Source organism: Pristiophorus japonicus, chromosome 20, assembly GCF_044704955.1.
Source record: "Pristiophorus japonicus isolate sPriJap1 chromosome 20, sPriJap1.hap1, whole genome shotgun sequence".
Lineage (NCBI taxonomy): Eukaryota > Metazoa > Chordata > Chondrichthyes > Pristiophoridae > Pristiophorus > Pristiophorus japonicus.
In genome coordinates this window covers 25,941,382-25,965,293 of record NC_091996.1, presented here as the reverse complement: position 1 = coordinate 25,965,293, position 23,912 = coordinate 25,941,382, and the positions used below count along the sequence as shown (strand labels likewise).

The window sequence follows — 23,912 nt, the reverse complement described above, 5'->3', positions numbered from 1 at the left end:
TACAGAAATAAAAATATAGACAGATACGATACAGCGCAAGTAGCATTTAAAATGCATTCGTAAGAGTTCGCAATTCTCCCAGCTCCTTCAGACAAACTCTTGAAATGACAGTGTTTTATCATAATATATAAGCAACCGCTTAGGAAGTTTGATGCATCCGTCTGTGTATCAACGCTGTGACTGCAATGCAGAAAATTGAACAATTTGTTTTACATGAAATTTCTTCTATGTATCGAGCAAGCAAAACACAGCCTTAAAATGGGATGATGACTTGTGATAGTCGTGTCGGCTGCCAGCAGTTTTCCTACATGACCGATAGTTATGTGACCAAATGATGATGCAAACTCATCAAAATGATGTTTTTTTACAGATTTAAAATGTAGCATTATAGGGATTATTTGCTGCAGACTACAGAAGTGGAATTCTTTAAGATATAGTGGTTAACTTGGAATTATTTATATACAATCCCACCAGGTCACTGGATCATAATCAGGAACCAGAATCCTAGTTGACTTATTTTCTTTACCATGTCCCTAACTACACCGATGTCCACATAGTTTTCCTCACCACTCTTCCAGCCATGATGGTTGCGTTATCTTATGTCAGTTCTCGCTGATGAGCAACAAGATTCAGATTCGTCTAGTCTGTCACATGATCCTGGGTGGTACCACCGGAGATTAGGGATCAAGAGTGAACAGAAAACGAAGTAGAAGGAAATAACTTTGCGCTAAAAACAGTATATCACAAAAATGCAGCAATGGTCTATCCTGCAACGTATGACCAGTTTGATTTCATTTCTGATACCCTAATCGTATAAGAACATAATATAAGAAATAGGAGCAGGAGTAGGCCACTTGGCCCCTCGAGCCTGCTCCGCCATTTAATAAGATCATAGCTGAACCATTCGGGAGGGCGCTGAGCTCCTCGAGTATCGTCGCCGAGAGCATGCAGAAATCAAGTGCAGGCAGTGGAAGGAGCACACGGAAAACCAGGCTCCCTGCTCACCCTTTCCCTCAACGACTATCTGTCCGACCTGTGACAGAGACTGTGATTCTCATATTGGACTGTACAGCCACTCATGCTAAGAGTGGAAGCAAGTCTTCCTCGATTCCAAGGGACTGCCTATGATGATGGCTGATCTGATCATGGACCCCGCTCCACTTCCCTGCCCGCTCCCCATAACCCCTTATCCCCTTATCGCTCAAAAATCTGTCTACCTCCGCTTTAAATATATTCAGTGACACAGCCTCCACAGCTCTCTGGAGCAGAGAATTCCATTGATTTACAACCCTCTAAGAAAAAATTCCTCCTCGTCAGTTTTAAATGGGCGGCCCCTTATTTTGAGACTATGTCCCCTAGTTTTAGTTTCCCCTATGAGTGGAAATATCCTCTCTGCATCCACCTTGTCGAGCCCCCACTATCTTATATGTTTCGGTAAGTTCACACCACATTCGTCTGATCTCCAGTGTGTATAGGCCCAACATACTCAAACTATCTTCATAAGTCAACCCCCTCATCTCCGGAATCAACCTAGTGAACCTTCTCTGAATAGCCTCCAATGCAAGCATATCCTTTCTTAAATACGGAGACCAAAACTGTATGCAGTACTCTAGGTGTGGCCTCACCAATACCCTGTACAGTTGTAGCAGGACTTCTCTGCTTTTATACTCTATCCCCCTTGCAATAAAAGCCAACATTCCATTTGCCTTCCTGATCACTTGCTGTACCTGCATACTAACTTTTTGTGTTTCATGCACAAAGACCCCCAAGTCCCTCTGTGCTGCAGCACTTTGCAATTTTTCTCCATTTAAATTATAATTTGCTTTTCTATTTTTTCTGCCAAAGTGGATAACCTCACATTTTGCCACATTATATTCCATCTGCCAAATTTTTTCCCACTCACTTAGCCTGTCTATAATCCCTTTGCAGATTTTGTGTGTCCTCACAATTTGGGGAGCGGGCAGGGAAGTAGAGCCGAGTCCATGATCAGATCAGCCATGATCTTATTGAATGGCGGAGCAGGCTCGAGGGACTGTGTGGTCTGCTCCTGTTCCTATTTCTTATGTTCTTATGTTCTTATTAATTTGCTTTCCTACCCATCTTTGTATCATCAGCAAACTTGGCTACTTTACACGGTCCCTTCATCCAATTCATTAATATAGATTGTAAATAGTTGAGGACCCAGCACCGATCTCTGCGGCACTCCACTTATCACTGTGTGCCAACCGAAAATGACCCATTTATTCCAAGACCCTGTTTTCTGTTAGTTAGCCAATTCTCTATCCATGCTGATATATTACCCCCAACCCCGTGAACTTTTATCTTCGGCAGTATAATCTAGAACTGTGGAGAGAGCCCTGTTCTCTCTTTTCTGATTCCAAGTTCCTTTTTGCAAATGGCTATGCTCAGAACAATAAATTCTAATTTATTCAGTGCTTAATAGATCTTAAGAAAACTTATAATTACTTTTTCCCCTCCAGTAAATGAGTTTGAGTGTCATTTCGTTGTCATTTAAAATATATATGTAACAGAAATGCTCAAATCTTTAACTGGAGTAAAAATGTATCATCATCATCATAGGCGGTCCCTCGAATGAGGATGACTTGCTTCCACGTGAGTTCACAGATGTTTCACTGAAGAACCCGATGTTCCAGTCCTGAATTCCAATTGAGGGGGCAGAAGATGCCTGTGCGTGGACTTTTTTTTAAACATGTGATGACCGTTGCACATCAGCTACCAGATGGGCTTGACCGAGCTAGGCCTCTATCCAGTGGTAAGGGTTAACCAGGACGACTGGAGATCTGCTCTGTTGCACAGACCTTGTGCACGCACATATCGTAGCGTGGGCAGGCCCATGCTGCCCTGGGCCTCGGCTCTTCTGGTCCCCGTACCCTCATTCGTCGCTCCTCCGCAATGATCCCTCACCACTCCTCCACCACAAAAATACTCGCCGCTGCATCGCCACGATCTCCCGCTCCACCTCCGCGCCAAACATTCGCCGCACCTCCGCCACGATCACCCACCAAATTTCAGCCACGATCCCTCATCACTCCTCTGCCCCGATCACTCGTCGCAAGTCTGTCACGACCTTCCCACTCCTCTGCTGTACCAGGGCCCCGCCGATGCTCCTGCCCATGCTCCAAATGGCGACCTGGGTCCTGATGATGTCATCCAGTCGCCCACCTCGAAGCCGTCGCACATTTGTGTCAGCTCGTGCTGGAAGCTGCAGTGGCATGCTTCGGCTCTTTTTATAGCCCTGACCTGCGGAGATGTTCTCTCACAGGTTGGGGTGGACCACGTCTGTTGAAGAGTAAAAATGTATAATGTATGGAAGAACTAGTTTAAAATCTTTTAATTTATACAAGGATTTCCATGTTTCTGTACACTTGCAATGCTTTGAATGTCTTTTGCTTGATTTTTGCAATCTCTTCCGTTTTGTTGGAAGGAGATAGGATTTCTGAGTGTTGGTTACATTTCTAGTTTTTGAAGCTGTTAAACATTGTAAGTGTGTGCATATCTTGAATGGTGCAAAGGGAATTCGGTGCTCTGAGACCTACATGAATGCATCCTGTGTTGGTGGCAAGAAATGTAAAGCTGCAGTTATCAGTGACTGTTACAGCCCAGTGGGATTTCATTTCTGGCATGATGCATACTTGACTTTAACCAATTTTGGCAGCCAACAGGCTAAATATTTTTTTAATATGAACTGCTATTTTGTTTTGTGGTATGGTTGAGTTCACAGTCCTAGAGGCTATTGACCTGTTCAAGTATTAATGTCTAATCATAATTTTGAACCACTTATATTCACAAACAGCAAGGCTCCATTTGCTAACATGTGGCAGACCATGAAATCAACATTAGCAGTGAAAATATGAACATTTAGTTTTAGTTGCACCTGTCTAAAATGGTCTTTTTCCCAGGAGCATAACTTTAGTGTCTGAGATTTAAACTTAAGTGGTTCTGAGCTAGAATTCCCTCTGGGATCATCCAGTTACCGCCCGTATTTGCCAAAAAGGCAAATTACCGCCCTGTACTGCCCATTGTACTGCCGATTATTGCCGGCGGTAATTTCGGCCTACGATTACGATTAGCGCTGGCGTTGCTGCACATCACCAGCCCACTTTTCACAGCCAAAAATCGATCAAAATTCCCCTGCAATGCAAAGCCCATTTTTTAGGTACTTGCCTTACTTGGGCCCAGCATTATGCCTCCATTTTGTTTTGCTTTTCTCTGGGGAAACGGCTGCATTTTTAGCTCCTCTTTCACTCCCAATGTATATTGGAGGAGGACAAGAAGAAACAGGAGCACTTGATGAGAAACAAACGGTAATCAGTCAGCCCAGCAATCTCGAGGCCTCATTTTAAAAAAAAATAAATAAAATTTTGCAACTGAGGTTTAAATTTCTGGCTTCTTCAAATTGTTTCTTGTCTCTTTGTTTTATTTTGCAGTGCTTTCAAACGAGTATTACCCTGAAATCTTACAGAAACCCTCCCTTGATTTTGCACGGTTCCCAACTGTTGCCATTCACTCACAATTCAGAGAACATTAGTGTCTCAATCATAAAAATCTATTGCTTCAAAATATTTCCCCCGAACTTGCAGGGGTTCTGCTGACTAAATGTTATTCCATTTTTAAAACCTGCCCCTAATAAAGATGAGTTACTACCATGCACTCCCCTTGCCCCCCCCCCCCCCTTTATGTTCTGAAAATGTTGAATCTTGCAGGAGCATGACCTCTGTGGGTACAGTGAACCAGCTACTGCCTCAGCCAAGAGGACATTCTGATGTGTAAGTCTCGATAGTCAATGTTGACAGGCTATTTGAGCATTGGTGGGTGGGGGGGGGGGGGGAGTTACTGGACACGATTTGAAGCCATGACAAATTGTTAAATCACTGCAGATTTAACAAATGACGATCTGCAGATGATTACCAGAAAATACTACACCTTATGAAAGAAAAAGTTATTTTAACTTATTTTCAGTTTTTAGTTCCAGTGAAGGGGACCTATCCAAAGCATAATAAACTATATTTTCTCATTGCAAATTTTACTGACTATTGCGTTTTTCCCACATTTTCTGTTGTATTTTGGGTTGTTTTCCCCTACTGCTGGGTTGGTTTCTGATAGATGTATTAAAAACTTAAGGTGTGACAAACAGTAAAACCCTAAACCGTTATGTTTCCTAAAAGTTGTCAAATGGGACATATTTTCCCCTTCCCAGAAGTGAGTGAGACACAGTACAAGAATGATTTAGTTGAATAAATTTGTTTAATAAAGTTTAATAGAAATTACAACTTTTAACAATGGGTTTATTAGTTAAATGCATTTTTAAAATAAAAGTAATTTCTATTAAACTTTAACAATGTAATAAAATAACATTCTTCTGAATGAAACAAAATGCTATAAACAACACTCTCAAACCAGCCCTGCACCCTCCCAGGATTCTACCTGCGGCCATCTTTCCCAATGCCAATCCTCCCCTGATCCCTGGCCCTGCCTACGTCAGGACCAGTACGTCGTGCAGCAGCAGAGCACCTTGAGCGTGACTGCTGAGGGGCGGAGGGGGAGGGCGACAATGGCAGTGCTGTGTGGGAGGCTCTGGAGACGCTGGGGGTCTGAGGACCCTCTTCGAAGTCGGAAGAAACTAGTTCCTCCCGATGATCAGGTGCTGTCACCATTGGTGGTATGGCACCTTGGGGTGCAGTGCCATAATCCCACGACCGTCGATTGCCGCATACCATTGGCATTGACGGTCTGGGTATTCTCCCTCACCGCAGCTCCGCTATGTCCTCCGATTGATGGGCTGCTAAAGTCGCAATGTTTGCGGACAACCCAGCAATGGCCTGGAGGAACACTCGACTCAAGTCGATGCTCATCCTGGACAGTGCCACCGTGTCCAGGCTCGCATCTGCCTGTCTCGCAGTGTTCCCACCTTGCTGGATCAGTTGCCGCAGATTCAGCATGGGGGTCTGTGTGCGCTGCTGCATGCCGCTTGGTCCCGCTTCTTTGGACCGGAATCCAGGAAAGTTGGATTCCGACGAGGAACAGGTGGCCGCAGGTAAAAAGGACCCTTCAAGCCCCGTCAGCCCTCCCTCCTGCACCGCCGTCGTGACAAAGTTTTGAGGAGTGTTCTCCTCCTGCTCCTGTAGCTCCGTCTCTTCCACCGCCATCTCTTCATTCCTTATTCCCTCCAATGACTCCTCTCTGGGAGGGGCAGGCGGCTCCACCTGTGCAACTGTAAAAACATAGCAATGGTTGGCGGGAGAGGTCAGAGGTAACATGAGAGCAATTCACTTTGTGCAGGCCTATGTGGAGAACAAACCTATATTACAGAGAATCATTACATGAAACTATCATAAGCAAAGTAGACAGAAGCTACATGACATAACAAAACTTGGGTCCCAAACAGTTTGCTTTCCAAGTGACAGAGTGTGATCAACCAAAAAAATCATGTCAGCACTAACAACATTTCGTGCTCCCAGCATTACATTACATTCTACATTACATTGCCATAAGATTGAATTACATGACCGCAGTACAGTTCAGACGATTATGCAGACTTGCCCTCCGGGGGAACTGGCTCGGCACCAACACACGTGGTGGTGCGATCATACGCTTCCGTCAGGGTTGCAGCGCATTCCTCCAGGTCTGTTAAGGGAATAGTTTTCAGCGGACCTCTGCCCGTTTTGCGAAGCTCTTCCCTATTGCTGGCTAATTTTTTCTGCAAAGGTGACAAATATGTCAATAATTTCACAGCTACTAATACGGAACACATATATGTTTTATATATAATATATATTTATTTATATATAACTTTTAGTCAACGAGTGCACCATAGCACACAAGTGTTGCGTGATGAACACATGAAAATACAGAGGACTAACACAATGAGATCGATGATGGGTAATAAAAAATGTCACCAAGCTTTACAACATAATAAAACGTGGCACTACTCAAGAGTAATTAGTCAGTGCGTGATAAAAGTTATTACTTACTCTCGCAGACCCAACAATGTCATTCCACCGTTTGCAGCACTGGTTCGGCCCCCGCATCACGTGCATGACGGACGACAGTACCTCAGAGATCTCTTGCCCTAACCGCCGATGCACAATTGGTACAGGTTTTCCTCGCCCACCCATTGTTAGTTGATCCCAGCAGGCCTTCACTTCGTGGACCAATGATTCCTGGGCTTCTTCGGAGAAACAAATGGCCCTCCTTCTCCCAGCTACCTCCCTCTCCACTTCCATGCCTTAATTTTCCATTTTATTTATACTGATTTATATATTTAAATTTAAATAATAATGGCTGAAAAAAATCTCCTCAAATCCCCTCTAAACCTCCTACCACTTTAAATCTATTTCCCCTGGTTATTGACCCCTCTGCTAAGGGGAATAGATCCTTCCTATCCAAGTAAAAGGCAGTCACTTTGGATGATACCATTGCACCCGTAGTCGGCAGGATTCAAACCTGCTCGGGGGAAACCCCAATGGATTTCTAGTTTATCGCCTTAACCACTTGGCCACGCCTACCACGACTAATTTAAAAAGTCAAGAGAGTGATGGATAGATCTAGGACAAAAGGCAAAATACTGCGGATGCTGGGAATCTAAAATTAGAAATGAAAATGCTGTAAATACTCAGCAGGCCATGCAGCATCTGTGGAGAAAGAAATGGAGTTAACGTTTCAGGTCATTGTCAGAAGTGGAAAACTTTACAGATGTAACAAGTTTTAAGCAAATGCAGGGAAGGCGGGTGGGTGGGGGGAGGGAAGGATTTCACTACGTACTTTAATACCCAGTTAGATTTTCCATCTCTGATACTGGTATGTAAAATGGAAAGTTGAATTGGTAAAACAAGTTGCTACATTGTAATCATCGTACTGTAACAATCTTTTTGAATAGACTTCATTTTGTTCTGATATGAGTTTTAAAAAAAAATAATTTTAGTTCAATCATTTTAACCTTTCAGATTTTCTTGGGAGTTATTTTTGTGGTATGAATGTTCATATGCATTTTCCATCTATAATTTTTCAAGAGTGGAAGGCAGTGGGTTATGAATACCTGTATAGTTTATCCAGGAAGCATTTTATATTTGTCCGGCCCACTGGTTTTATATTCAGACTGGTCCTGCAATCAGTCTGAGTGATGGCGTTGGTTCCAGTTCAGTTTAACAGTTCTCAGCCTTGCAGACCCAAAATGCAGTGCTAAGGGTTAATTTGAAATACCGAGCCTACCATTAAGGGGAATTATGTCACACCGTCCCGATGCATAACTGTCATAACTTCATCATCCACGAATATATGTGCTTTTCTGTTGAGTGTTGCAGTTTGTAGAGTTGTTGCAACCCCTTGGCTTGCTCCCATCTTGCTCGTTTTGAACACAGTAAGTGAGTTTACCGACACAATGTCAGCTTGCAAGTTGACAGTAAACCTAACTTCATGTAGCACTGGCATCACTTTGTGTGTGGAAGTTGCGTACAGATTGTCTTGAGACACAGACGTAGCTATCATTTAAAAAAGCATAACTGTGGAAAAAATATATATTTTTAAATTGCTTTTGATTTAAATATCCAACGAAACTAAAGCCCGAAAATAGGGATAATTTTTTCCTGGCTTAGTGAGCTTCAGATTTATTAGTAGCTTGTGTGAAGATGGTCTGCAGTTTCACTTCTAATTGGTTTCCTGACTTGACTGAACATGTAGTATTCTACTCTTAAGCTGCTGTAATCAGAAGTATCTTATTACTCTCTCTGCACATTGTTCGTAGTTAAAAAGCTAACCACTTTGCTATTTTCCCTTCAGCCCATTATGTAATATGCTAATTAAGCCCTCACAGGAATAGCAGTTGAGGGGTTAAAACCTATAATTATTCAAATCTTTCAGGCTTTTCTCCCAGTTTGCGATAATTTGATGAGGAAGTTCACTGTAATTAAATATTCAAATTATGAATAAGTGTCAATATGGCTTCCTATAGCCTGGGAATGATGATTAATTGTATTCAAAACTCTAGTGGCTGCTCTAATCTGAGGCAAACCATTGCTGTTGATTATTTCTGTGCAAGGCTTGCCATGTTTTTTGCTTTAGAATTTAGACTGGTAATTGATTTGCCATATGTTGTACAAGTGCGGGTATTTAGAAGATGTGTATCTCAAGAACTCTGGGAATTTTTAATTGTAATGTTCATTTTTGTTGTGGCAGGCAATTTTTAATGTTTTTTTTTACATCCTGCTTTAAAATCCTCACTTGGCCCATAAAGGCTGTAGTAGTTGAATTACTGTTACATGCCTATGTTACAAATTACTTCAAGTGTGTATGTGTATTAAATGTAAGGCTGCAGCTATAATAGCAGTTTTTCATTTGGATCTGGAGGTACATCAGTGCCAAGTTTGTACAATAATTCAGGAGTTCAGATCCTGATCCTACTTCCAAATCCAGTAACGGCAAGATGTGTCGAGCCTGCCTCTCGGAGGCCATCACATACCGCTTAGGCTTCACACCAACTGGAGTAGAACTGCAGTTTGGCACGTAGCTGACATTTAACTGCTCACCTGGTCCATTGGATCTTTCGAGGACTTTATAACATTAATTATATTATGATCAAGAGGTTTTGGCTGCATGGGCTTTCTTAATGTTAGAAAGTAACCCTGGGAGGAAGCTGAGTGCTCCACGTCCCACTCTACAGCTACTAGTCACATAGCAGTAGTGCAGTACAACTGCAGGCAAAGACAATTGGCCTTGTTTGCACCCCCTGTTAGCGCCTCAGGAAGGGGGTTGGTGGCGGTGCTAACTGCTCTGTACCCAGTCACTGTCCGAGTACTGACATCCGCTAAATTCCCCTGGAGACTTGCGGCAGCGGTAACCCCTAGCGCCATGATCTCCTGCACCTGGAGATCGTGATGTCATCATGTAGCACATCAGCCCAGTAGCGCCTCGGACCCGACTATCGGTTCTGCCCGCTCCAGCCTGCAGCATCGCCGGGCGAAAACACTGATTGCTGCAGGAGGCGTTGTTAGGTAGTCCAGCCACTTGGCGAGTGGTAATTAAAGGTAAGTTCGCTTGTGTCCATAAATGTTTTTTTATCCCTTAGGTTGTGTTTTGAAAATCTTGATGTGCCACGATTGATCAGCCCTGCACTCCGTTCAAGTTCTTGGGGCTGATCGTCGCGGATCGCGGCTGCCGTCGGCGGCAAGGAACATTGCTGAAGTGCAGAGCGAAGGAGCCTCCGATCCCGGCAACGCTGCCCTCGACATTGGGTCACGCTGCACCGCTCGATTTAGCGCTCCACTTCCTTCTTGGAGCGCTAAACCGGAGGTTCGCTTCGTAATCCCTCGCGTTGCGCCCGCCGATACTTTTGCGCCACTGGAAAAGTTATCGCCCCAAGCAGGGCGCTACCCAATTCCCAATTTCACCCCCATAAACCTGGCCCCTTTCGCTGATGTTGCCCAGGACTGATTTGTAGATTATGGATTCTGATTTAACTCTTCCCAGTTGAACAAGAGTTGATTTTTTTTAATATATGGGTGGTTAGCAAAGAAACAAATGCATTTAAAAGTAGACCTTTATTTTACTGACCAGAGTATCTGCAGATAAGTAACCAGATATAGGACGTCAAGGAAGTGCTGTAGTTTAGTTGGTCATGGACACATGGTAAGCTCTCACTCTCGGGGATGGAGGGGAAACACGACGGCTGAGCAGAACGCCACTGCTTCCTTGCAGTGAGGGAAGTAAAAATGGACGGTGACCTCCCTTGGCCATATCTAGAAAGGTTTTGGTAGAGGTCCAGGACTGAGCTGAAGTACAAACTGACTGAGCTACGCACTCTTTCTGAACACTTCCTGTCTACTTCATTAACACGTACATAGACCTGGCTTTATTTGGATAATGTTTTCTGAAAGAATTGACTGTTAAACTTTATTTTTCTATTAGTACTTGTAACACCATCTAGATTTGTGGTGCTGTATTGTACGTCCCAGTTACTGGTCTGTTAATGTATTTGTCACTGATTTGAAAGTACTTCAAGTTACTGCCAGTTTGATGTTCTGGGAGAATATCATTTACTGCACAAACCCACCAGTTTTAGTGTTGATGTTGCAGTCTTTTTTTCTGCAGATTTCAATTACTTTCTATTGAATACATAATTATATAAAGTAGTGCAGTTCTTTTCTTTCCTGTATTTCAGTTCTGACTGTCCTTGAGACACAAACAATGTCACATTAATGAAGCTTTTGTAACAAAAAAAAAGCTCTCTTTCATAATATAAGAACATAAGAATTAGGAACAGCAGTAGGCCATCTAGCTCCTCGAGCCTGCTCCGCCATTCAACAAGATCATGGCTGATCTGGCCATGGACTCATGTGAGAAACAAAATGAGAGATTTCACTGGAGGCTAGTGTGCTATTAATTATTGTACTCAAATAAAACAACATTAAGACAGAAATATTGTAATCCAGTAATGATTCATGGTATTTAAAACGGCTTTCTGGCATTCTTATCAAGGAAACTAGAATCAAATTCTAATCACACCTTCAGATTTACTATATTCTACCAGTATTGATCACAACAAAAAGATGGACTTGTACTTTCTAGTAATTAACCAACCAAGCATTTTCAGAACAGTCAGCCTTTGTAAGACTATGTTGGGTATGCTTCGTTGATGGCATTCTTGTGTCTGGACGAGAAGCCTTGGGTTTGAGCCCAAGTTTGACTTCATAATCTAAGCTGACACTCCAGTGCTGTGTAGAGGGTGTGATACATTTGTTGGTGGCACTGTCTTTAGATGAAACGTTTAAACTGAGTCGTCATGTACTTATTCTGGTAGTTCAGATGAACATTAAAGATCTTGTGGTACTATTTGAAGTATTGGTGTTGTGTCGGCCTCCTGTGCAATATTGTCGCCTTAACAAATGCCACCAAAAGCCGAGGAGGTGGTCATTTGTCTATTGCTGTTTGTAGTATCTTGCTGCACATAGAATGGCTGCCCTGATTCTCTCATACTCGTCACACCACTTTAGAGCAGTTCATTGTAAGTGAAGTTCTTTGAGGCGTAGCTGGAAGGGGATGAGATGCTATATAAATGCAAGTCAGAGTCATGAGAACATCCGATTTGGTTTTAATCATTTACCATGGTGTAATGAGAGCAATGTTGTGCGTGGTCATCACATCTACTAGAATGTCCTGGCTAACCTGCAGTGATGACACTCGTGTGACAATGGGGTGCGATATTCTAAAGCAGACATATTTATTTCAGGAGACTTGATGAATGTGTGAAATTTTGGTACGATGTTAACTTGAAATGTGCAAAAAAAAACGAGCACAGTAGATATAGATTTTGTTTTTTTTTTCAAATGTGAATTGTCTTGGGAGAGCATTTTAAGCTATACAATGTTAGGGTAAAGTATTGATCATTATAGGCCTGTCACTGGTAGCGGTGGACCTATTTGAGGTGAAGAATTATCACACAGGAGCTTGTAGATGTGATTTTTCTGTTATAGCAACACCACACAACGAGTAGCAACACATTTTATTATTTTTAGGTCATTTCTGTGTGAAATAGTTCCTTTTTAAAAAAAAATTAAATACATTTTAGTTCGCCTCTACAAATCTGTCCTCACAAATGTTGAATAATATAAAAATTCTTTGGAATACATAACATAAGAAAGAAAGAACTTGCTTTTATACTGCGCCGTTCACAACCTGAGGATGTCCCTCAGTGCTTTACAGCCACTGAAGTATGTTTTAAATGTGGTCAATGTACTGTATGAAACACGACGACCAATTTCCGCACCAAAGGTCCAGCAAACCGTAATGAGATAAATAACCAGATAATCTGATTTATTGACATTGACTGAGGGATAAATATTGGCCAGGCCACCAGGAGAACTCCTCTGCTCTTCGAGTGGTGCCATGGGATTTTTTTACGTCCACCTGAGAGAGAAGACGGGGCCTCGGTTTGACGTCTCATTCAAAAGACTGCACTGAAGTATCAGCCTGGATTATGTGCTCAAGTCTGCAGAGTGGGGCTTGAACCCACAACCTTCTGACTCGGAGGTGAGCATGCCACCACAGCAGTGAGGCCGACATATTAAATGGTATCAAACTCGGAGTTTTCATTTTGTACATTTTAGAAAAAAAACATTAATATGGAGAAAACTATCAATTGGATTTTGTTTTGAAAGGCTATTGGTTTGCAGTTTCCAAGAAAGGAACATGTTTAAAGTCATCACATTTGTCAACCATGTCAAAGACTGCTTTTGGTTTCAGAGCAATTTACTATTTTAAAACTGGAACAAGCCTTTCACAAAGATATTAATGGAAAGGAAATGTTCATTAAAACTAGCAATTGCTCTCGTGAGATTGATGCCAGCTTTTTAAAATTCACACCCGACCTGTGCTCAGTCTTAGACTATGTAAGTTTAAATTAATGGGATGAGGGGAACCTCAGACACATCTGAGAAAACATAATATTATACACATCATTGGGGAGAGCAAGGGAATTTTTCTCTCAAATTTTTGCTGATTTGCAAATTCCTATGGTTTTTAAGTTTAAATTAAGATATTTTTATGAATTGCATTTTAACAAAAATGTATAGATTCTCGTTATTATAAAAAGGTGGCCCATGTGCTTTCTTTTTAAGAATTCTAGTAGAAGGATAGAGCCAACAGTGAAAATATGCCTTTTCAGCTAATTTTAGCAAACCATTGCAAACTTTTAAGTTTAGTTTTCATTGATTCTTGAATCTCAGTATTTGAAATATAAAAATAGGAGTTTCATGGATGTTCTATAGATGTGTATTTGAAAGCTGAAAAATAAATTCTGCTTTTTTAAGTTATGTAATTATCTGGCAGTTCAACATATGAAAAAGGAACACAGTACTGTGCTTTTACAACATAACCTAGCTTGCAGCTCAGCTGAGTTTGGGTTGGACCACTTTTCTTAAATCCAACTGTCTGATGGAATGAAAACACCACATTAAATAAGTGCAGACTTCCTTTACCGTGCAACTGTCTTTAACTCATGGATTGAACTCGAGTGTCTAAAATGTTTGTGTTCTGAGGGGGTGATGAATCTGCTCTAAATTTGACTATACCGAATCCTTCATTGTGCTTTGAATAGAGTATTTTTAATGTCTAGGATTTTGTTTGTATTGCATCGTATTTAATGCATTACTTCTTTACATTGGTTTGAGACCTCATGTTCAAAAACAGATTAGGATTTTCATTTGAAATTTGTATCGTACTCTTTGTTTTAAAACGTGCATTAGGTACATACTTGAATTTACTGATGATTGCACCTTTATAGCTTTTTTGGTTTGGGATTTAAAAAAAAGAATGAACAAGCTTACATTTAAATAGTGGAGAAGTGTTTCACAGCCAATGAAGTACTTTTGAAACATAGTTACTAATAATGATAGGAAAACATGGCAGCCATTTTTAACACCGCTCAGTCCCACAAACAGCAATAAAATAAATGGTTGAGGGCTAAATATTGGCCAGAACTCCTTTACCTTCAATTAGTGCCATGGGATTGTTTATGTACATCTGAGATGGGAATTTGGTTTAATGACTCATCTGAAAGACAGGAGCTCTGACAGTACAGCAATCCCTTAGTACTGTACTAAAATGTCAGCCTAGATTATGTGCTCAAGTCTTTGGAGTGGGGCTTGAACCCATAACCTTCTGCCTCAAAATCAAGAGTGACCCAAGACTGACATCTTGGCTCTTTATTGGCTTTTTCGTAAAAGATAGATCATTAAAACTACTTCTGCCAATCATAATCGTGATCATATGAAATGATGAATTCCAAGAGCAAGTTTCTATCAGTACCATCTTTGGATCTTGAGTAGTTACCAAGAAATAAGTATTTTATTAACATATATTTAAAATCCAAAAAACGGCCAAAAAGACCCTAGTTTGAAATGGTCTCCTATTTTGATGGGAAATTTGATTTTGTTTTGCTCCAGGCACATATCCTTGACACTCCCTGCTAGTTTCCGAGGTAAGATGCATGGCACCAGACCTGATTTTGAACACCAGACCTCCAACCTATACGCCATATCAGGTGAGTGTTACAGTACGTGGGCATACAGTGCTAAAATGTCTCTTTCAGGTTAAACACTATTGTATGCCATATTAGCATATCTTATTTGTGGAAGTACTGTTTTTAATGATACTGTTTGATCAGTTCCACTGAACAAGAAATAATCTCGCAGTATAATTAGGTGACTAAAGTTGCCAGGTAGCATGAAGTCACCTGAAGATACTAGTGTAATGCAAATGATATCCAGCTGCTTTTTTTTCAACAGCTCACCCTCTTGACCAACACAAAAGTGCTTCAGGGGAAATTTCTGTATTATTTTAATCACATTTCTAGGGAATATTTGTCTACATTAAATTAAGGAGACTCTTGGCAAAAAGCTGGTATTTTATTGTGTGCAGTTCCTCTGCCTTATTTTTGGAATATTTCTTATTGATAATCCATTGCTCACAGTATAATTGATTTGACATTTCCAGCTATAAAGCAAAAGACTATGTTATATATCTTTTTTTTTTAAAAAAGCTTGTTTTTCATAGCAAGTTCGTGGAACAATAATGCTAAAAATAAACTAATGAACTGCTTCATTTTTAATAATGCATAATTAGCAGTCTCGTTTAAAAAGTGGAGGTGCAAAAAAAAAAGCTCTATTTTGACCTGATCTTTGGACTTTTAAAGTCCTTCTATTTATTCAATTATTTAAGTGCTTTGGTCATTGTGACCTTTTATAAGGGGTATGGTGAGAAAGCAGGAATGGGGTACTGAAGTTGCATGTTCAGCCATGAACTCATTGAATGGCGGTGCAGGCTAGAAGGGCCGAATGGCCTACTCCTGCACCTATTTTCTATGTTTCTATGTTTCTATTACCAAGTTTTACTCCAAGTTACCAAATGCCATCAAGATTTGAGATAAAGATTTAGCAATTCTATTTGAAACATTCATTCTAAAAATCACTGACTGATTTAAAAACAAAAAGGAATATAGTGGCATTTTGGTAAGAAATTAACCCAATAAATAGCATTGTGTTTTAAAGCACACTGTTCTTTTTGCTTTTAATGGGGGGGGGGGGGGAATTGTTAATCGCCAAAACTTGTAAATTAACACATTTACCATTAATCATACGTTTTATGTTTGTTGCTATGGTGGTGTTGACAGGTGGGCAGGTTTACTCTTGAAAAAACATGTGGGTGCTGTCAGGCATCAGGAAGCAGGATTGTTGGGATTGATGAATTGCCTGCTCCCTTGATTAAACCTTCAGTCACTCGCAACAGCAAAACCAGGAACAGGATTTCGAATCGAATGTGTCAAATTCCTTTGGTTCTGGGTTGTTGCAGCTTGTGTCATGTATTAACAAAATATGTGAATTCTGACACTTCTCCTGTTGTTTGTGCATTATTTGCTTATTGGCAGCCGTGGGAGGAAATATTGAAAGCTTGTATCTACGTCGTGTGATTCAAGCTGTGCTTGGGATTCTATCATTACTGGAAGATGTGGGTTGTATCAGAGAAAGGAACAATAAGTTTTCAAACTTGTGTTGACACTTTTATTGCCGTGTTTTATAACTAAAATTCTAGCAGAAAATGCCACTTTATCTTTAGTACATATTCTATTAGTGCCAGGTATGTTCTAACTTTATGATGAAAATAATTAGTCTAGGAAATTAGGAACCTGTATGACGTTTGAGTTTTTTTTAAAGAAGCATCGTAAATTAAAAGTTTTCAGCTGTCCCATCAGAACTGATAAACTGGTGGAATAAAAGTTGTGATGTTCCTGGCATGGCACTGGTGTGCAGCGTGCAATGTGCATTCTGTCTGCAGCTGGAATTAGCTATACACCAAGTGAATTTAGCCTTCACTGCTGCAACCATCAGTCTCAACAGTCCCAGCTAGATGATTTGTTCATTTCTTGTTCCTCTGTGCACCTTTTGAAAGCTCCATTCCCTTCACTGTATTGAAGCCCCACTCCGGACTGCCTGTGAAAGGCTCTCTCTCCACTGCACATGACAACATGGCTCCCTCACGATGTATGAAAGCCTTGCTGTTTGTTGAAGTCTGGCTCCCCAGCTTTTAAAAAATTTGTTCCAGGGATGTGGGCGTCGCTGGCAATGCCACCATTTATTTCCCATCCCTAATTGCCCTTCAGAAGGTGGTGGTGAGCCGCCGCCTTGAACCGCTGCAGTCTGTGTGGTGAAGGTGCTCCCACAGCGCTCTTAGGGAGGGATTTCCAGGATTATGACCCAGCGACGATGAACGAACGGTGATATATTTCCAAGTCAGGATGGTGTGTAACTTGCAGGTGATGCTCCCATGCGCCTGCTGCCCTTGTCCTTCTAGGTGGTAGAGGTCGCGGGTTTGGGGGATGCTGTTGAAGAAGACTTGGCGAGTTGCTGCTGTGCATCTTGTAGACAGTGTACACTGCAGCCACAGTGCGCCAGTGGTGGAGGGAGTGAACGTTTAAGATGATTTGAAAGACCTTGCCATCTGGCTCCCATCTTTTCATGCTGTTCTCTGGAGAACAGTTGCAGTGCTGCAAGATGTAGAGTGAAAAGATCCATTTTGAAGTGAAAGGAAAGAAAGGAGAGAAAAAAGAAAGGTGAACAATAAGAAAAAAAAATGACAAAGGGAAGAAAATGGAAGAGAAATTAAACAGAATGAAAGAGCAAAACTATGAAGGAGGACAGGAAGACAAAGTGGAGGAGAGAAACAAGCAGAAGCGGTGGACTGGGAGAGTGGGGAAGAAAGAAATGAAGGAGGGAGGATTTTTTTTGTTGCAAAGTTACCATTATGAGTATTTTTAGATAAAGGGGAGAGAGAGACATGGATCTATTCCACAGAAGGTTTGAGAATCATTGAATCAGCTAGTTGTGTTCCAAATCATTGTGCAGAATGCCAGTTGGTTTGAGGCAGCCTTGAACAAAGGCATGGCACTAAGCGGGCATGCCTTCCCCAGCCCTAACCTCATTTTGTCAATGGTTTTGCTTATGCCAGCCTTTATACAGAAAGTATCTGAGAGTGACGAAGACCGTTCATTCTTGGTACACGATCCACCATGGCTGATTCTCAGCTGAGAGTGACACTAAAAATGTTATTGAAAGCGATCGTGCTTAAACAAGCTAATGTGCAGACATTTCCCCAAACACTTGAATGGCTACTATCCCTTTCGACCACTGCCTTCTTCCCTGGAATCTATGTAAACAGTGCAAGTAGGCACTTCCTCAATGCTGCTCCATGTCCCTTGGTTCAACTGCTTCTCCACTGTCCATTTTGCACTGTCTTTCAATCCATACTCATCAATTTCCTTGATCCAACTGCAGTTCTGTTGTGCATGATCAATCGGTCTGCTGTTCTCTGCTTTGCTTCTGTTTTTAAGTTTCTATTTTGTGAAAGTAATTAAAATGTTCAGAGAAGGTTCACAAGGTTGATGCCGGAGATGAGGGGGTTGACTTATGAGGAAAGGTTGAGTAGGTTGGGCCTCTAATCGTTGGAATTCAGGAGAATGAGAGGTGAACTTATTGAAACGTATAAGGTTATGAGGGGGCTTGACCGGGTGGATGCAGAGAGGATGTTTCCACTGATAGGGGAGACTAGAACTAGGGGGCATGATCTTAGAATAAGGGGCCGCCCATTTAAAACTGAGATGAAGAGAAATTTCTTCTGAGGGTTGTGGATCTGTGGAATTCACTGCCTCAGAGAGCTGTGGAAGCTGGGACATTGAATAAATTTAAGACAGAAATAGACGTTTTCTTAAACGATAAGGGAAAAAGGGGTTATGGAGAGTGGGCAGGGAAGTGGACCTGAGTCCAAGATCGGATCAGCCAAGATCTTATTAAATGGCAAAGCAGGCTCGAGGGGCCATATGGCCTACTCCTGCTCCTATTTCTTATGTTCTTATGTAAACTCAAAAGCATTTTGATGGCACAATAAATTGGAACACCAGTACAGGTGCCATGCTAATGGGAGACACAAATTCAATGTCCAATGCTGCTAAAATGATCTCTCTACTGAGCCACAGTTCTGAGTGAAAGGCAGACTCTCTCCCCAAGAGGGTGAGAACATTGCAGAAAACATTCATCTCCAGCCCACATCACTGTCACACGTTGGAAGTTTAGGCTTTTCACTAGTCATGTGATCAGTAACATTTAGTTAATTAAATAGATAAGCTGACACCAATGTAATGGCATAAGAAAGAAGACAATTTGGGAAATGTGCGGATGCTATCTCTGCAGTACACTGTAAATTCTCTTAATGCGCTTCTTACCGATGGGTCTTTGGCCCGATAGTTTTGTGCACAAACTGCACAATTTCATCAGTTTTCACACACATACCCTCTTGGTATCCTTCTATTAAGCTGATAGATTTATACAATTATTATTTTTTTAAACTAATGGCTTTAACAAATCGGAATATATTGAACTCAACTCAGCAATACAGAAGTTTATGTGCATCATTTTGGGAGATTTTACAGTACCGAATGCATTTCTTAATAAATTCCTTGAGCAATAATGCTTTAATGTCTAGTATTGATGTAGTATGAGACAGCTGTTACAGTTATTGGTTGTAAAAGGCCATTGAAACCAATATATGTTTGTGTCATTTTAGTCCTTTGAAAAATATATAATTTATGGCGCAATAAAATGGCTAATTATTTGTGCTGTAGAAGCTGGTGGAAATATACACTACTCAAAACACTTAATCACAAAAAATACGCAGTTTTTAATTAGTAGCAGTATGCTGACCCTTCAATTAAGGAGCTACTAGTTGAATTGAAACTTCAATTATACGACCGCTTTGAAATGAAATGTCAACCTATCTCAAAGACAAGTCAAACCCCAGATCAGCATTTACTGTGTGCTGTGATTCCACCTACCAATAAGTCTGACCAAAGCTACCAGATTTTGGAACTATTGACAATTGTCATTGAGAAAAGAATATCTAAATTAAGTCAGTTGATGCTAATATCATGGGCAAATTGGTAATGTAATTTCTAGAAAATTACAGCTGAAAATTTGCTGTGAATATGGTTCATCTAGACGACATTGACAAATTTTTGCAAAGAATGTATAAATGTCTCGGAAATATGTCAGGTATTTTTGGATCTCTTGCTCAGTCTTGATATCTTTATCTCTCTCTCGGGGAGCATTTGTTATTAAACTGTGCAACTCTGAATGACTTCCTGTGGGGAATTATTTTCCATTGTCACAAAGACCTTCCTGCCTCCACTACAGAGCTATTTCTGGACTCCTTCAGCTTTTTATAATCAATGATCCCTAAAGGTAGGACTGGATAGAGAGGTCAGCCTAAAATTTAGGAAAAAATCTGGTTGTACTTTTTTTGAGACTGAAAGAAGAGTTTTTCAGGGGATTGGGAGAGGGAAGACAGGGTACTGGAGAAGAAAATGATGGGAACAGCAGGTAGGTGCTAATTAGAGGATTTTCATAGAATTAATGAGCACTCATATCATGACCATATTTATTCCAGAAGTACTGCTGTAATTGTCAAATGGTTAAGTAGGAAATGATTACTCTCTCCCAGTAATTCTTTGATTTGTTTCTGCTGGAAATTTATATACATGTGAGAAGTGCCTTTCCATTTTGGAATAAACAAACTTTGAGGTCTGATATATAGCACTGGCCAAGTTACAGTCTGCAACCAGCAAAAGAATATCTGTTTAAAAACCCCGTGTATGATATGCTAGTGTTGAAATTGCGGAAGAGTGATGCAATTTTATCTTTTTAGGCTTTATTTTCATCAACTAATGAACCCTCATTTAGCACAAAATAACCCAGCAAGCGAGATTTAAAAAAATAATATATTATATTAAAGTAATATTTGGCACCCAATTGTGAACCTTTACCGTTCTATCTTCTATCTGTTTAAGAGGAGTTGCATTTAACCCTTGACTATGCTTTACGAGTTCAAATAGACTTGCTGAAATTCCATATTCTTCCAACTTGTGATGGAATATTTAGATGTGCCTCACAAGATTATATTGTCTGTGTATAATTTAAATATTTTTAAAACTGGGATATCTCTGATGAAATGCAAATAAATGAAAACTTCATTTGCCTGTGTTTACTTGATATCTGACCTTCATTATTTCATAAGTAGTATTGAACTATTCATCTCTAGTATTGAACAATGAAAAAAATAACTGCTCGTGTGTAACAATCAAACAGAAGTAGTAACTTTTCACCATAACAAGCTACTGGGGGAGAAGCGAAAGGGCAGGATTAGGTTGGTGGAGTGGGATTAGTGTTCTCTGCGCTTGCCCTTAGTCATTGTTCAGACCATGGATTTAAATATTTTGGAATTGCAGAAATGCACAAGAGGGAGTCCGTTCCCAAGGTATGCACAGTTTTCAGGATGTGTTGATCCATCGCAATGATCTGGAGTACGAACGGGACAATGCAGGTCGCCACTGGCTGTGAATACTCTGTCTAAAATGTCTTGCATGTTTTTCCCCATTCAAAGCAGCAATGCCCCAGAATTGATTACATTAGAATGCTGTTGCAGAAGATTATGATGGGCAAAAAAGTTACATATAACCAGATGTTCAGATACAAGACATGACATTTATTGGTGCAGCTACATATGAGCAAAATTGGGTCGGTATTGTGCAGTTTCTGGTCGAGATTATTTGCAAATGGATTAGACAGATTGAGATTTCAAAACTGTTTAGATCTCATTTTTGTGGAGTTAAACTTAAAAATACTTGATCTGTTTTTTTCCTCGGTTTTTGATAACCTGAGTGCAGTAGGATTCAATTTAACATAGAATCTAAACTATCTAGTTGCAGATCAGCATTGTGCAGATTATCCCTTTGCTAAAGCCTGTGCTGTTGCCATTCTTTTGTGTTATGTATTAGTTCCATACAACTAGCTCTCCGAATTGGGGGAATTTGTTTATTTTTTTATTCGTTCCTGGGATGTGGGCATCGCTGGCAAGGCCAGCATTTATTGCCCATGTCTAATTGCCCTCGAAAATGGTGGTGAGCCGACGCCTTGAACCGCTGCAGTCCATGTGGTGAAGGTGCTCCCACAGTGCTGTTGGAGAAGGAGTTCCAGGATTTTGACCCAGTGATGATGAAGGAACGGCAATATATTTCCAAGTCAGGATGGTGTGTGACTTGGAGGGAAACATGGAGGTGGTGGTGTTCCCTTGCGCCTGCTGCCCTTGTCCTTCTAGGTGGCAGAGGCCGTGGGTTTGAGATATGCTGCCGAAGAATCCTTGGCGAGGTGCTGCCGTGCACCTTGTAGATGGTACACACTGCAGCCACTGTCATGGAGGGAGTGAATGTTTAAGGTGGTGGATGGGGTGCCAATCAAGCGGGCTACTTTGTCCTGGATGTTGTCGAGCTTCTTGAATGTTGTTGGAGCTGCACTCATCTAGACAAGTGGAGAATTTTCCATCACACTCCTGACTTGTGCCTTGTAGATGGTGGAAAGGCTTTGGGGAGTCAGGAGGTGAGACACTCCCCACCGGATACCAGCCTCTGACCTCTTTTTGCTACTGTATTTATGTGGCAGGTCCAGTTAAGTTTCTGGTCAATGGTGACCCCCAGGATGTTGATGGTGGGGGATTCGGTGATGGTAATGCCGTTGAGTGTCATGGGGTGGTGGTTAGACTCTCGCTTGTTGGAGATAGTCATTGCCTGACACTTGTGTGGCGTGAATGTTACTTGCCACTTATCAGCCCAAGCCTGAATGTCGTCCAGGTCTTGCTGCATGTGGGCATGGACTGCTTCATTATCTGAGGTGTTGCGAATGGCACTGAACACTGTGCAGTCATCAGCGAACATCCCCACTTCTGACCTTATGATGGAGGGAAGGTCATTGATGAAGCAACTGAAGATGGTTGGGCCTAGGACAGTGCTCTGAGGAACTCCTGTAACGATGTCCTGGGGCTGTGATGATTGATCTCCTACCACCACATACATTTTTCTTTGTGTTGGGTATGACTCCAGCCAGTGGAAAGTTTTCCCCCTGATTTCCATTGACTTCAGTTTTACTAGGGCTCCTTGATGCCACACTCTAGCTGTGGCCTAACTAGTGTTTTATACAGTTCTAGCATAACCTCCCTGCTCTTACATTCTAGCCTTCAAATAACAAAAAAAAAAATTAGGGGACATTGACCATTTTTTGAATCCTACAAATATGTACATTTGTATAATTTACTTCAGTCGTAAGAACATAATTTGCAGAATATCACGAGATATCACAGTCACTCTCACCTCACCTCTGGAATTAAGCTCTTTTGTCCATGTTTGGACCAAGGCTGTAATGCGTTCTGGAGCCGAGTGATCCTGGCGGAATCCAAACTGGGCATCGGTGAGCAGGTTATTGGTGAGTAAATGCCGCTTGATAGCACTGTTGATGACACCTTCCATCACATATATAGTTTAATATTGCTGTTTACTGGGAATAAACTGCAGGCCATTCTGTGTCCACATACAGATGAAGATAAATCATGCTTCTTGCATCTTTAATGTTTATACAAGCATTTGAACATTTCAACCTCCGTGTGCCCCCAGCCTAATTTTTCAGTTGTCTTTCGCAATGCCAGGAGCAACTTCTGTCCATGGAATTGGCTGATCTGTTTCAGGACCTTGTATCTGCTGCTCAGAATCATTAGCAAAGTTTTATACCCTCTGATTTCTCACCCTCCTTTTGCCACTGGAAGAAATCCCAGATGAGACTTTCACTCTGAGGACTACAAACTGCGCCCGATTATGGCAATACAGCCTCCTGGCACATAGTACAGTTTATTGCTGGATCCACTGTCACCAAGGCTATGGACAGAATTGTATTCTTTGAGTACAGTATGTATATCGATCAGTAATAGTCAAGCATCTCATGATATTCAGCAATTTATGTTCTTGCGACTGGAGA

The 23,912-nt window shown here is 41.2% G+C and overlaps 1 protein-coding gene across 3 annotated transcripts in view; it reads left to right on the top strand.

The window, feature by feature from the left end:
- The window catches only part of mvb12ba (multivesicular body subunit 12Ba), a 184,016-nt gene that overhangs the window by 80,147 nt on the left and 79,957 nt on the right, over positions 1–23,912 (top strand). For 2 of the 3 annotated variants that reach the window (XM_070862634.1, XM_070862633.1), the window contains exon 7: positions 14,955–15,052. In XM_070862634.1, the coding sequence (XP_070718735.1) occupies positions 14,955–15,052 (98 nt within the window). Of the gene's footprint in view, positions 1–2,580; positions 2,722–14,954; positions 15,053–23,912 lie in introns of those variants that run through there. The other variant, XM_070862635.1, reaches the window with a different exon arrangement.